Consider the following 15,967-nt stretch of genomic DNA (forward strand, 5'->3'; position numbering starts at 1 on the left):
TGTAGAAGTGTAAAAAATGTAAAAAAAATATACAATCCCTCATAATGACAAGCTTTACAACTTTCATGAAGGGGTTAGCTTCGAAATCCAACACTATAATCCATAAACCTTAAATTTATATTTAACCGTCGATTGTCATTTATGCTTTATTCTTGTTACTGGATTTCAATTTTTTAAATTTTCTTTTTTGAAAACATGATCATCTGGCGGATGTAAGAAGATGAACGGTTTATATCTTTGATATCACGTTTCGATATTTACGATTAACTGAAATATGAGTCGATGTCATATAGTTTGTAGAAACTTTATAAACATCAAGCAATATTTTCACTAACCGTAAAACTCTGAACATAATATTAACGATCCAAACCATTCATCTTCTTGCATCCTCTAATAGATCATGTTTTCAAAAAAGAAAATCTGAAAAAAACAAAATTTGATGAGAAAAATGAAGTGTAAATGTAAACAACAATCAACGGTTAAATTTTGATCTATGATTTATATGATTATAGTGGCGAATTTTGAAGTTAAGCTCTTCACGAAAGTTGTAAAGCTTGTCATTACAAGCGTTTATATATTTTTTCTATATTTTTTATACTTCTACATTAATTAAAAAACTATTAAAAACTTTACTTAAATAACAGCCGTTAGATAAATGAGAATAAATCTTTACCATTAGATTCTTTTTCATTTATATTATTAAAACTTTTTTGGACAAAAAAACCCCTTATATTTTCCATTATTTTCCAATTTTTTCCCTCTGATTTGATCAGAAGCCAACGCCCAGCCCTAAATTCTAATCCCTTTCTTTCTTCCTCTCTCCCCTGATGCAGTTCACGTAGAAGCTGCAGAGAATAGGAAGGAATAGCAATAAGCAAGCTAAATAAAAGAGAAGCTGTAGGAAGCTAACTCAATAGAGATAAAAATATATTCCAACGTTCATAACTCAACTTCTCAAATACACCTTATTTAAACTTCAATATGACACTTGAAAAAGTAAATAACAATTAAAGGAAGAACCAACTTCTAGATATGACTATTAAGTGCAATAATCTTGGAACTTGTTGGGTTTTTTATTCTTCCTCTTTGGACGCTCCTCGAAAGTATCAGGTTTTTCGTTTACCGACGATTCATAATTGAGACTCCTCGGAAGTATCAGGTTTTTCATTTACCGACGATTCATAATTGAGACCTAAGGGTGGCTCTTCAGCTGGTCCTCTATCATCCCCACTCCCGTACCCTCTTCTCCCAACCCCTCGCCGCGCCGTCTATTCTTCGTAGCCTCTCTCTCTCGCTATCTGTTCTTCCAAAAAGCTCTGATCCGACGGCCACGATCTTCTTGTCCTCCATTCGTACATCCACTTCTGTGTAAGTATTTCTCCCTCTTCAACCTTGCTCTCTTTTCACTCTTTCTACGCTGATATACGTACTTGGGTATTTTTATATCACTATATATACACATTTTCTGTGTTCTTTTCATTTGTTGAATGTTGTATCTTTATAAATCTTATGTTTTTGTTTCTTCTTTTTCATTCGAAATTACGAATTTTCATTTCTTGAAAAAAAACCCATGTTTTGTTTTTAAAATCTGACAATCTTTGATTAGTTCCAACATGCAATGATTTAAGTTTGGATTATTTGACTTGTTAACTGATATGGGGATTTTGGATTTTAGCTACTGATATCAAAGCAGTATTTGAGTTTACTTTTTCTGATATGGCAATGTTTTTGTTTACTTTTTCTGATATGGGGATTCTCCGATTCAGGATTATTTGACTTGTTAACTGATATGGCAATGTTTTTGTTTACTTTTTCTGTTGAAATTTGCTCAAGGGGTATTTGAGTTTCTGCATTTCGTTTGCTGAGTGTGTTTATTGCTTGTTAAGTACATGAGTTTGATAGCTTTTAAAGCCGTAAATTTCGAAAATTACTTTATGAGTATTTTTTTTCTTCAAGTAAATTTGTAATGTTGGTAAGTGAATTACTTCTTTGTATGCTAAATATGAATAAGATAATCACTTGAGGCTTTTAGATTCGTGTTTTTGAATCTCATAAGTGCACTTAGTATGTTGTGATATTGATATTGATATGGATATTCACTCAAACGATTGGAAATCTTAAATGCCAGGAATGAAATTCGTTAACATTATCGGTTTCTTATTGTGATCCTTGTGTTCTTAATTATATAAACTTGCCACCAGTAATATGGTTTTCGGTTACAAAGATATGAAATCGTGTTTAATTCGTCATCTACTTTTGGTCTTCTTGCAATCTTGGATATTGCCATGGATGATATAGTGGGAGAAGATTTGTCACCTTTTGTTAAGCGGTGTGATTCGTGAATAATTGCTTTCTTTGATTCCCTATATTTGAGAACCATGACATATATGACATGTCCAAGCTTGTGTTTCTTGCTTGTTATCACTGATTTGGGCTAATGTTTAGTTTCTTTATAAAGAAGATAAGACTTTGGAGTTTATTAACAGATGGGAATGAATGCTGTTCGGGTGATGATTGTTCACTACGATGATGCACAGTTTTGGACAAATTTACTCCGATTATATTTGGTTATCAACTAAACCTGTCACCTCTATCTAGTATAAGATGATATGTGTTACTCATTATATTTGGTTAATTCCAGATTTGGCCTAAAGGCTTGGTGTATTCACATCTGATGATTGTCCTTCCCTTATGCTGTTTTGCGCAGAGATCGTGTTCTCTGCAGCTAAATTTGATCTTGTATATATGCGTGTGCTGGTATACCTTATAAGAGTTTGTTAGATTTTGGTGCTACATTTTTTTTGAACTGCTTGTGAATTGGTTAGATGATGATTTGGGCACGTAATGCCAAGGAATTTTATTACAAGAATATTCCTGGATGTTCTTTTCTGTTTCACCTATTCCTCACATTTGTTTTGAAAGAAAGAAGATCAAAAAGGGAAATTACATGACAGTTTATTCAAGCTGTTTTTGATTCATGGAAGCAAGGGTATGGGTGTGAATTAAATCGATGTACACAGATTGGCTCTAATCAAATTTGAGTTTTGGGACTAGAAGATTGATTTGTGTTTTGGTTCTAATCAAGCAATTGTGGGTTTGAGTCGAGTCCGATTGGACGTGCGTGCAACCTTTTTTTTTTCACTCAAAAAAATTATTATGTTTTTTATTTGATTATTTATTAATTTAAAATATGTTTTCCTTAACGAGTAACAGGTTGGGTCATATTATGTATTAATATTATCGGGTCGATTTCGGGTGGGGTCATTTTACCCGTTTATATTAACGGGTGTTACATGACACGACCCGTTAAGATATCGGGTATGACACGACAACAACACGAACACGGGAAACACGACACGAATGCCATGTCTACTAATACATACCCGAATTAAATAATATAACGTACCAAGGGATTGGTATATTATATTTAATATATATATATATATATATATATATATATATGTGTGTGTGTGTGTGTGTGTGTATGCATGCATGTTATATCTCATAATTGTATAGGAAATTTGATGTATTTCGAATTTAAAAAAAATTATTTGAGTTAAAAAATTTTCTTTTCAAACAAACTGTGATAAGATGAGATAGGATGTTTGTTGTGGTTTTAAGAGATTTGTGATATTATTTTGTGAACTAATTCATAAAATGAATATAATACAATAATAATTTTTTAATTAAAAATTAGTAGAAAAATGTTTGATCAAAAGTTTAAAAGCTACATATGTTTGATTTAAAAAATTCAAAATTCAAATACCTATATCAGAATATCCCAAAATAAATCTAAATCGCTATTAAAATATATAAATATAAATCATAAATTCATATACTACTTTTCTTAGCATTTTTAGAAATACATTGAAATTTACTTATATATATATATATGATGTATAAGTAATTATGCATATCGCTAGTTTATTTTAAGTAACCACCCTTGGTTAGTGATTTGTTTTATTGTTTATTTTTTTAAACTAAAAACACACACGATATATTAATATATTTATTTTTATTATATGTTATGTCTTAACATTTAGGCAACATTTTCTTCACCAATACGTTTGACTTTTGGATATTTTTTTTTCTAGCCTGTTAACTTGTTTATTTTGTATGAATAAACATGAAGAGATCAACGTGTAACAAGCATTCTTACAACAACCCACTTTCCATATTCATAGGTATAATGTTCTTCAATTATTAACATTATTATATACATACAACACACTTACAAACCCTTATTTATAAGGAAATTGTTATTGGCATTCTAAAATTCTAATTTTATACTTCAAACTTTTTATATTTAGAAAGAAAAATACACTTGTAAAGAATGTTAAATGATATTTTTGAAGTGTCAATAACAGTTCCCATTTATAAAATATGATATAATACTAGATTACTATAATAAAAAACTGAAAGCGATAAATTATATGAATGTATAGTACAACGCACTACGATTGAAATATAATCATTGCTGTAAATTTATGACAACTACAACTCTGGTTTGAACCATTATTATAATGGTACAACATAATGGATGACTTAGGAGACTCCTTTTAATTGCTCGCCTTGAGCGCCCAAAATTTAGGATAATCCAATTTCAGCGAAAGCTTTAACCCTTGTGTTTGGTTGGATTGCAAAACGAGTTATGTACTTTCTATATTCATAGGTATATTTTTCTTAAATTATTAACATATACATGCAATGCACCTATCGTTTGACCTACCACATATACATCTCTCGTCTCTTAAGTTAAATGCGAAAACTTTTATATCAAAATCGAAACTCAATAGAGCACCCTGAATTCAATAAAATCCAGAACTTTTTTCGTTGTCCATAAAATTTAGAACTTATTGGTTTCCCTAAATATCACAGCTAATTTTTTTCCCCAAAAATTAGAACATCTCATAGAATGACAATTTAAGGGGCCTATAGCAAGTGGCAAATAAAAATAAGAAAAGAAAAGAAAAAAAACCAATCAAAAGAGAGCGGCATTGAAGCAGTCGGCACGGGCAGAAGGAGAGACGGAAATAAATAGGGATTTACTAAACTCTGTTTCCCACTATATACACTTTGAGTTTGAGAGAGAACTGGGAGAGACAGAAGAAGAAAAGTCTAGAACTCAGAGAGAGAGAGAGATGGGGAGGACAAGATGCTTTCTTGACATTAGCATAGGAGGAGAGCTCGAAGGGAGAATAGTGGTCGAGCTTTTCGACGATGTGGTACCCAAAACCGCTGAGAATTTCAGAGCTCTCTGTACTGGTGAGAAGGGCATTGGCCCCAACACTGGTGTTGCTCTCCATTACAAGGTCCTCTCTTTTTGTTTGCTTTCTGTATTTGTCTTTTGCTATGTGTTTGTTTATCTGGGTTGTTTTTATTTATTGTTTTTGTGATGCAAGATACTGAGATGTTCTTGATTGATATGCAGAAGTTATTGGATTTTGAATTTTTTTATTGGGTTTTGTTTAATAACCTGATTAATCTTAGTTTAAACATATATATCATGCAAAAGCCGCAATCTTTTTGCTTTTGTGATTGGGATTGTGTACAACCAGTTTCAGTATTCTGAAGTTCATTTACCATAGGTCTCATTTACTTTCTTGAAAAGTCTCATTTAGTTACTATTGTTTTGCAATTTTTGGACATTTTAACAAAGAATTGCAACTGTTGATAAAAAAGGGTTAATTGTTTGCTACAATGATGAGTTTTTGCCCTCGTCAGACTGTCTAAACTAAGAGAAAGTTTGTTAACAAGGCCGAACAATCGGGTTACAAAATGATTTCGTATTGTAGCTCAAGCTTGTTTATTTTTGGTACCCAATGTGCTTTTAAAGTTTGTATAGCATTTCTTAAAGCTGCCTTTGGGATAAATGTATTGATGTTATAATCATATATTCATATGCTGTTTCCGTGTCATGTCAGGGAGTTCGTTTTCATCGTGTCATTAAAGGGTTCATGATACAAGGGGGTGATATCTCCGCTGGAGATGGTACTGGTGGAGAATCTATCTACGGAATGAAATTCGAAGATGAAAATCTTGAATTGAAACATGAAAGGAAAGGCATGTTATCCATGGCTAATTCTGGTCTGAACACCAATGGGTCTCAGTTTTTCATCACGACAACTCGCACAGCTCATTTGGATGGGAAACATGTTGTATTTGGGAAGGTAATTAAAGGAATGGGAGTTGTCCGCTCAATTGAGCACATAACCACAGCTGATGGTGATTGCCCCACTATGGATGTTATAGTTGCCGATTGTGGAGAAATCCCTGAGGGAGAAGATGATGGAATATCTAATCTTTTCAAGGATGGTGATGTTTATCCTGATTGGCCTGCTGACCTTGATGAGACTCCTGAAGATCTTTCTTGGTGGATGACTTCTGTAGATTCAATTAAGGGTTTCGGAAACGAATATTACAAGGTAATGAGGCGTCATGTTTAGTTACAGCCTTTCGTTGATCTTCTAATTTGGTATATTGAGTTATATATCAGGAAACTTATTTGTTAAGATATGTTTTTGGAATGTTAAGGAAACATTGTTCTAGAATGCTTTTGCCCAAGCCTCTAACAAAAACAGTAATACTATACTGAAAAAGTTGATATTTACTGTTCACAGAAACAAGACTATAAGACGGCTCTTAAAAAATATCGCAAGTCTTTACGCTATCTGGATATATGCTGGGAGAAAGATGGAATTGATGAAGGTGAACCTGCTTTTCTCAAATTATGTTATGTATTTATTTCCTTAGTCGTATTGGAATACAAGTTTGCTACCAATTCCAAGGCTTCCAGTCCATCTCATGATTTATTTCGTTTCCCTGTGATTCTGCAGAGAAGAGTTCAAGTTTGAGAAAGACCAAGTCACAGATTTTCACAAACAGCTCTGTAAGTTATCTGTATTTTTTTTTTTTAGTACAACGATACATTTTACCCTAAAAGGGGGGGGGGGAGTTTGGTTAAGCCACACAATGGGCAACCTAATTTGGTATCGAATTCGCCATCCACGAGATTCAAACCTAAGACCTCTCACTTACAAGTGAAGAGGAATACCACTAGACCGTAGTATTGAGTGGCAAGTTATCTTTTTGTGTTAGCTTTAAAGTATTGTATTTTAAGCTTATTAGTTAAAATTGCAAGGAGGTAGTAGTATGCTCTCTTGATAATGGCAGAACGACAAATATATCTGAATTTGGATTGTCAAACACAGGGTCTCTTAAAGGTTTAAATATCAATAAAGTGTTGGCTGGACTGCAGTAATATGTAGTACTGTTCTGTGTGATCAAAGCTCAACAAAGTTCCATTGCGTTCAAGTTATCATATTAGTTAACTTTCCAATTTAGTCATTGAACTAATATTTTTTTAGTTAAAGTACTACTGAAAGTCTTCCTAAATGAACTGTTGTCTTTTGTTTGGGGGGTGGGGTGCAGGGGTGATGTTCTCATGCTCTTTTTTTTTTTTTCCTTCTAAAAGCCTACCTAATACCTTTCTTCTTGCCCGATTTCATTGTATTCCTAGCACCTTTTTTTAACTAATAACCAAGCTTGGTATGTTGTTATAGGCTTGTAAGTTGAAGTTGGGGGATCTGAAAGGGGCACTGTTAGACACTGACTTTGCAATGAGGGATGGAGAAGATAATGTTAAAGCTTTGTTTCGACAAGGTCAGGTTAGTATCTTGGGTTTATGCATGTATGCCAGGGTGGCCCTGATCGATTTAAGCTTCATGACATTGCATTAGTTCACTTCCTGGTGCATTTAATTCTATATTTCCAGTTTCTTATCTGTGTGGTCTGGCCTGTGTTATCATTTACTAGTAAAATATTATTTTTTTACCTTTACTATTGTGGTTGGTAGTTAACTATGAGTTATCAATTGCAATGTTTTCTTGAATCTTAATGACTGTTCCTTGTGCATATCAGGCATACATGGCGCTTAACGATGTTGATGCTGCAGTTGAAAGCTTCAAAAAAGCATTGGATTTGGAGCCAAATGATGGTATGGACAGTCCTTTCTCATAAGCCTGATGATATATCTTGATACCAGTGGCTAAACAAAACATGGGGTGAAGCCCGGAGCTTTAGCCTGTATTTCTGACTGGTTCTGGTGATAGAGTTTCATGAGCCAAGCATTAGTAGATCAAACTACTTGATTTGAGGGAGCGTAGCATTGTAGCTGTCATTCAAAAATGAAAAGGAAAAAAAAAAAAAGAAAGAGAGTTTTCTTGGGGTGTTCAATAGATAATAACAGTATACGATAAATGTTTGCTTTCTTTTTCTATAATCACGTCATGGAGAGCAATAAAATAAAAAGTGATTGGTAATGGAATTGAACAATGTCGATCCAACCTTTTGTATACTTTCAATATGTAGCATTTAGCAGTATTAAATACAAGTAGCAAGAAGTTTCTTGAAAGGACGAAGCGAGAGAATGTTTTCTTATTAGGCTTACATTTTTGCTAACACTTGCTATGGTTTACTTTTGATGTTCAGCTGGAATTAAAAAGGAGTATGCTGTTGCAAAGAAGAAGGTTTGTATATAAAACCAGACTTGAAAAATTCTGCGACTATAGATGTTACGGTCAACTTACAATCAACTGCGTTTAAACATTTCTTTTGCAGATTGCTGATAGACGTGATAAAGAGAAAAAGGCCTACAGCAAGATGTTCCAAAAGTAGCACTCTGGATGTCAACCGGTACATCACTGTTTGATTTGAATTTTTCACCTTGTGCGCTGATATATAAAGCTCCTGTCTGATGTAGTTCCAAATACAGGCTGCCTATTCCTTGAACTTACAAATGCTTCATACCCAAATCATAGCCAGTGTCAAGGAATGCAGACTTTTATTGTCACAAGTGCTGTTTTTCGGGAGGGAAAACCAGGTACTGTCATAATCTGCCCTTTGTTTTTTTCCTGAAACATTGTGTGACATGTTATGCTGGAATACGACATAAGCGTAGCTAATATTTTTTCGCCAGATATTGTGTTGTTTTACTATAAATTAAGACCATAATTCAAATATGATTTGCGTTGACATTCTAGTAACAAGTCAAAACTATTTGACGAGAAAATGCTTTCGTTTATGTATATACTGGTATTTTAAGTTTCATAAATATTTTGTGAGAATAGGTTAATTCAGTTATGATCATTTATGTTTTGTTGCTTCTATGTTCTGTTTGAATTACACATTTACTGACGTACGGTTTTCCTTTGGCGCAAACTCGTATGCCAAATTTATTATTTAATTTAGTAGCATGTTGCCATTGCAAAAGGTCAAATGTTTAGTTTTGGTTAATACGAGAACTACTGTATTTCATACTACTTCGGTTACAACTATACTTCATACTTAGATTTGGGTCCTGTTAGCTTCTTGTACATACTTAAAAGAACGTAACTGTGACAAATTTAGGAGTTCACTCTGAAAGAACTCTTCGTCTGCTGATTTGGTTTGTTCATTGATTGTGAATGCGTGATTTACTTACGTTTTTCCAGTTTTGCAGGTTCCAAATGATCAAGAAAATGCAACTGTAAAGAAGTAAAGATAAAGATCATCTAATTGAACTTCTTCCTTTTTAGTTTTTTGTTTTCCCCTTTTTGGTTCAAGGAAGGCAGCTGAAATTTGAAACTTGCAAAATCCAATGAGTTGTAATCTGATCAAACTTTAAACCAAACAATTTTGTCATGTTGCATGCTTGAAGCATTTGTTGGTATGGGGCTGGAGATAAAGAACCCTTTACTTGGACCACGTATTTTGCTTGTTTATGTCATATGCAAGACTGCAATAGGAATTTTTTTTCCGCATTCGTGTCGTATTGTCCGCATACTTATTTTTTAATGTGCCACCCGTTGCGAATAGCTAAGCGAATGTGCGAACTCAAGCTGAACTTGAACCTTGTTATCGGTTAGTTTGCTGTCCCGTTAACGAAGAACTTGATTTACAAGTACTCAAATTAATACTACTCAGTACACAATACAATGCTCTACATCTTTAAACTCATCCAATGCAAGAAATACATGAAAAATCTTTAGAATGCGTTGCAAGTTGCAAGAAAATTAAACATTGTTTCTCGAATTTATTTTTAATTGTGTGAGTGTAAAAATGCAGAGGGAGTTGGAATCATAAGCTAGGTTGAACTTCATTGGTGCATGAAAATACTAAAGTGATTATCAACTCCAAACATTAAGCTCCAATCCAAAACAATATTCCGTGTGAATATATCTTCTTAACGATTCATGTACAATCTTGCTAGGTCGATAATAATGTAGTTCAAATTCGTCTTTTTAGAAAATCGACCACAAAATCACTTACTCAAAAATAAAAAGAAATATTATTAGAGCGTAATACTAACTGTCTGCAAGCCATTTTTTTAACTACTAAGACCATCTCCAACCGAAGGAGGGCCAGAGGGCTCGTTTTAGCCCTCTGGTCCTCCAAGAAATTAATATTTTAATAAACAGTACAGGGTCATATTTCTTATCATCTCCAACCGAGGGCCAAAGGGTCATATGGCTCGTTTTAGCCCTCTGGTCTTCCAAGAAATTAATATTTTAATGAACAGTACATGACCATATTTCTTACTATCTCCAACCAAGGGCCCAAGGGTCATAGGGCTCGTTTTAGCCATGCACAAAAAAACCGTCTCCAACCGAGGGCCAAAGGGGTATAGTATAGAATATGAAGAATTGAAATAAAATGAGGTAAGATTGTATGAAATGGTAAAAAAATATGTGAGAAATGGTGTATGAAAAAATTAGAAATTAAAAAATAAAATAAAATAAAAAAGTGGATGAGCCAGCGGGTTGAAGATAGTCAGCCGGTTGGCCCTTTGATCCTTTTTTGTCCTGTGGGTCCACTAGCTTTTTGGCCTAACTCTCGGTTGGAGATGATTTTTGAGTTATTTTTAACCCTCTGGACCATTCGATTGGAGATGGTCCGAGAGGAGTTGTGCTAAAAATGAAAAAAAATTGTGGACTTTTGTCAAAAACATAAAGACGAAACCTGGCCCATTGATTGGTACATCGTTCTGTGGGTGACAAGTTGGATCTCCGTGGCTCCACAACAGGGGTCGTGTACCCCTCTGTTTTAGGTTAGACACGTGCACCTTTCACACAGACGTTGATCGGTTGATCATCTGTGGAGACGTCTTCTTGTGTTCCTTTTTATGAAGGTCGTCTTCTTGTGCTCTTATATTTCAGTTCAAAATGGGTGATTGTTTGAGTGTTTTTATTGATTTTCAGAAGTTTATATTCTTATCTTTTGAGTTTTAGGTCCCATTTGGCACACTGCATAAAACATTGGTTATAACTAATAATACAGAGTTAGTTGTTTCATATCCTTATCAAATAAATAATTACCGCTAATTAATACATTCTATAATCTCAGTACTAAATTAGAGTTTAGAAACACGCTCAGGCTCTTTCCTCTTCGCGCATCTACTCCTTAGCGAATCTTCGCCTTTCTCCATGCCAAAGCTCTTTCTCTTCTCTCTCGCTCCCTCCGTTTCTCTCTCTCTCTCTCTTTCTCTCTCTCTTTCTCTCTCTCTCTCTCTCTCTCTCTCTCTCTCTCTCTCTCTCTCTCTCCAGTCATCAACCATATATTCAACGACATCTCTTTTCGACACTTTCACAGTTTCAGTCCTAGTGCACCAATGACGTGTGGGAAAAAGTAAAATAAAAAAAACTCTAATTTATTCTTCTACGATGTTGCTGACACAAATTAAGGTCCAAATCCAAAGTCACAACTCCAATTCATCAAAAGCTTCATTAACATTAACAATTTCATTGGTTGTTTTGCATCTTCGTATATTGGGGAGCCTACACTCCCGCTCACACCCACACCCTAGGTCCCCACCGACAAAAATAATATTATAATAAACAAATTTCATACGAATTTTGAAGATTTGAAACAATTTCAAAGAAAATATGCAGTAAATTAGGAAATAAGGTATATCTTAGAGAAATCCATAGCATCGATTCCCCCTCGATCACACGATTGCCTTTTTCTTTCTTTTGATCTCATTGCCAAGCTCGATTCAATGGGGGAATAAAGATTCCTTGGCCTTACTTCAAAACGAGAATGCGGCGGAGCTTACCTTCGATGATCAGCGTGCTTATAGTACTCAGATTGTGCCAGCCATGCAATTCGTACTGTAGGATCTGATTTCTCTACACTCTATAAATATGGGCTCAATGATAAAAAAAAAAAAAAAAAAAGGGAGGCATTTGCATTCCTAATCTAGTGGAGGGCCAGACAACTTTGTTTGCCCCAGCTTGGCGCTTTCATACGACGAGAGTCATTGGTTCAAATCCAATAGTAGGTAAAACCGGCCGAAACCCCTGCTTTTGCCAGCATGACAGTAAGCACAGACTGGCAGTAAGGAGTCAACTAAATGACCAAAGCATCGGTTGCTTCTACTTGTGGCCTTCTTCGATCGCCTTGCTTAACGCAAACACTCAGCAAGTATCCCACCCCCATCATTTTTCTTCTTCTCTTCATGTATGTGGGCTGCTTGCCCGTCCCGAATAGACGAACAGTAACAAGCTGAAAGAAAGGTGCGAGAGAGAGTGGATGCTCATTAATCTTTATAATTCTGAACAATGAATCCATGCACAACGAATAGAGAGGAGTAATCTAAAGAAGTTAAATTTGTGATAGGAGCATATTTATATGACTTTGTTAGCTTGTTTTCTTGCATTTAGTGAGTTAGTTTCTGTTTATTATAGTAATTTAAGCTATTTTCGTGTGTTTGTAGGTCCAATTGGCAAAAGTGGCAAGAAAAGGCAATTTGGAGCATTTTAGAGCAGTTTTGGGCTTGGAATGGACAACATATGAATGGAGCATAATGGATGGACATTTTTGAAGTTTAAAGAAGCTAGGAATGTGCTACAAATCTGGAAGAATCAAATCAAGACTTGGAGGCTAAAAAATCAGTTAAAAAGAAGGAACATTATCTTAACCAACCTTACCTTATCTTATCCTACCTTATTTCCAGCTGTAAGGGGGACTCCTTTTCATATTAAACCACCTCTTATCTGATTTCTAGGAGTCCTAAAACAATGCTAACAACTAATCATTTTCTTCCACAAACAATGTCGTGTATCTGCCCTATAAATACACACATTTGCCGCATAATTCAGGGGGAAAGCTTTAGAGAGAAATTCAGAGAAGAGAAAAAAATATAAAGAGTACTGAAGCTTTGAAGGGAGAAAGGAAAGGATACCCTTGGAGCCGTGCCTTGACATTCAAGCTTGGATTGCTGGAACGTTTCTAGGTGTATTCTATCTTTTGTTTTCAATGTTTAATTTTAATTGTCTTTGTTTAATTGCAAACATGAGGAACTAATTTCGTTTTAGCTAGAGGAGAATTCAAAGCCATGAACATATTGCATATGAATTGATTACGTTCAGTTATTATTTCATAAATCGTGAATGCAATTTGCTTAACTGTTTAATTCATAACTTATTCTTGTATGTTGATTAAGGAGGCCTACTTAGTTTGCATGCATGAATTTGATGCTAAAATATAAGGGAGTTTCACCTAATAGTTATGAACTTATATTTATAAATAGTGGAGGTCACTAGTCACGATCGCGTTAAGTAGATTCCTGGCAGGAGTATCATGTTGTTCATAGTTACGAATGCCTTGTCAATGCTTATGATTTTCATAAAACTTAATGATCTTTGATATGTATCTCTATCATGTTGTTCGTGTAAGGAACTTGATAAGAATAATTTGGTTGCGACGTTGAGTCCGATTCAATGAACTTAGGAAAATTTGAGGGTTAATTAGTGTTGTCCATGGTTAATCTGGAGTGTTATCATTCATGGTCAATAGGAATAATAACTGAAAATCAATTTATATGCATATGTGTCATGTGTGGAGAATGACCCTCTAACTAGCCATTCACCCATTAAAACATCCAATTTCGTCCAAAGTTGTTTAGAGTCTTTAAATCTGTTTGCTTTTACTTTAAATTCGTCAAAAACCACTCCCCCCTTTATATTTTGTGTCTTTTAGTTCGAATCTGTCCAAACTGGCTTCTTTTTAGTATTTTGAGTCAACATAAGTCAGAATTCGTCCATACACATTGTTTTGAGCCTTTTTAGTTCAATTTTCGTCCAAAGTCATCATTAGTGTTAGTTTTGAGTCAATTTGTTTGTTTTGAATAGTTTTGAGTGGTTTGAGTTAGTCTTGAGTCATAAGAGTCTAAAACGATCCCTACTTACACATACTACAACTATCAAAAAAAGGGTTTAAGTTTGTGTGCTATTTTATATCACATCAATTCGAGAAACCCTCTTATGTACAATTATTATACCCTAAATTGTTCCTCGTATATATAATTCAACAAATAGGAACAGTTTGACACGTTTTCTTGTGATTCCAATATTCCAATTGACCCATTTTTTTGTGATTCCCATATTCCAAACCATTCATATTTCAATTCCTCATTCATAGATCATCTTTACAAAAAATTAGACAAATTCAAAACTATTAAGACATTATTTTGTATTGAGGAAAATGGAAGAATACAGTTCTATAAAGAAACAATAAAATGACTACCACTGAATCCAACTATCATATGACACCATATTTTCACACAGGATTAGATCATGAGATTAGTTCATAGTTAATGGTTGAGATGTATCTTATATGAAAACTAATTTTATTACATAGATTCATTGTTGTGTCGTGACATTCCTCTTTTGGGATGTGAATCCTATGAACCGAGTAATCTGTCATATTTCAAGCCAAGACAGATTGATTGGCTATCCACCGGTGTCCTGGACCGTTCAACAGGGACGTCCAAACCATCCAACAGGGGTGGCACACCCTTCGGGGATGTTAACTTGACGTCCCTTAAGTACGTCTAACCTTGCAGGCATGTTTATAGCTAGTATATGATCTCGTCACTTTAGCTAGATCAGAGGAATGTGTATGGAGCAACATTCTGAAAGTTAGAATTCATCACACTATGCAGTACGGGGATTGAGATGAGACATAGTGGGCAACATCCATGCAAATTCGAGTCATTCTCCAGGAACATTGACGTTCTTATCTCCCTCTAACAGCGGAAAGACTATCTCATTGAAGTGGCAACCCATAAATGAGCGATAAAGATATAACATGCAAGGGCTCTAAGAGAGCTAGTGTGAAGGAGAATCGTAATCAACAAAGATTCACATCCTTCTTTGAGGACCCATATTGGTATGTTGCGGTGGTGCAACTTGGCACATGGAATGCACACCCAAAACGTGTAAATACGAAGCGTCAGGTTTGTACCTAGTAACCAACTGTAACGTCGAATAGGTTGGGTGGCAATAGGCCCCAAAGCGAACCAACATAGTTGCGTACAAGATTGCATAGCCCTAGGCAGAAAACCGAAAACTTGGTAGTTCACTAAGCTCCGTGTAATCATTTAAATTGCGCTTTATGTTCACTATGCGAGGCTATTTGGGTTGAACATGGGAATTCGATGTTTAATTATAAACCCAAAAAACATGCAATACATATTGAAAATCGTTGATATAAACTCTCCGGCATTATCCAGTTTTCCAGACTTTATGGGATAATTAGGGTGGTGAACCCTTAAAATCGACCATGAGGTTTAGCAGCAATGTGTGTGGACAAACATATGACCAGTTTGTCGATTCATCAACCAAAACCATAAGTATTTATATGGTCTGCATTTTGGTTGGATTAGTCCACATATATTCCCTTGAATCCAGTATGAAAAGAGGGTTGTTTTGTATCTTTGCAAGGGATGATTTAGAAAATCAATTTCCCCAACGAGCAGGCTTGGCAAAGTATGCTTGTAGGCATAAAATCCTTACTTTGGGTAAGGAGATGCGTTGTAGCATCATTGTTCGACCTAAATGTCCCAAAAAGGTCGTGCCAAAGAAAGTAAACTGCTTAATCACCCAGTTCCAGGCCAGCCACATGTGGAGTGTTCCCAGTTAGGAGACAG

General features: G+C 34.9%; 1 protein-coding gene across 2 annotated transcripts; it reads left to right on the forward strand.

Annotated features, from left to right (window-relative positions):
- Positions 1–4,972: 4,972 nt before the first annotated feature.
- LOC114824803 (peptidyl-prolyl cis-trans isomerase CYP40) lies at positions 4,973–9,748 on the forward strand. 2 transcript variants are annotated; one of them, XM_029102073.2, is made up of 10 exons: positions 4,973–5,312; positions 5,925–6,425; positions 6,621–6,708; positions 6,837–6,889; positions 7,563–7,667; positions 7,921–7,996; positions 8,491–8,528; positions 8,620–8,694; positions 8,774–8,881; positions 9,500–9,748. In XM_029102073.2, the coding sequence occupies exons 1-8, from the start codon at positions 5,142–5,144 to the stop codon at positions 8,674–8,676; spliced, it is 1,089 nt and encodes a 362-aa protein (XP_028957906.1). In that variant the 5' UTR covers positions 4,973–5,141; the 3' UTR covers positions 8,677–8,694; positions 8,774–8,881; positions 9,500–9,748. The 2 variants fall into 2 exon arrangements, with proteins under 2 accessions (XP_028957906.1, XP_028957907.1); XM_029102074.2 differs by having other exon boundaries at positions 4,979–5,312; positions 9,492–9,748.
- Positions 9,749–15,967: the final 6,219 nt, after the last annotated feature.

The sequence above is a fragment of the Malus domestica genome, chromosome 05 (genome assembly GCF_042453785.1).
Source record: "Malus domestica chromosome 05, GDT2T_hap1".
Lineage (NCBI taxonomy): Eukaryota > Viridiplantae > Streptophyta > Magnoliopsida > Rosales > Rosaceae > Malus > Malus domestica.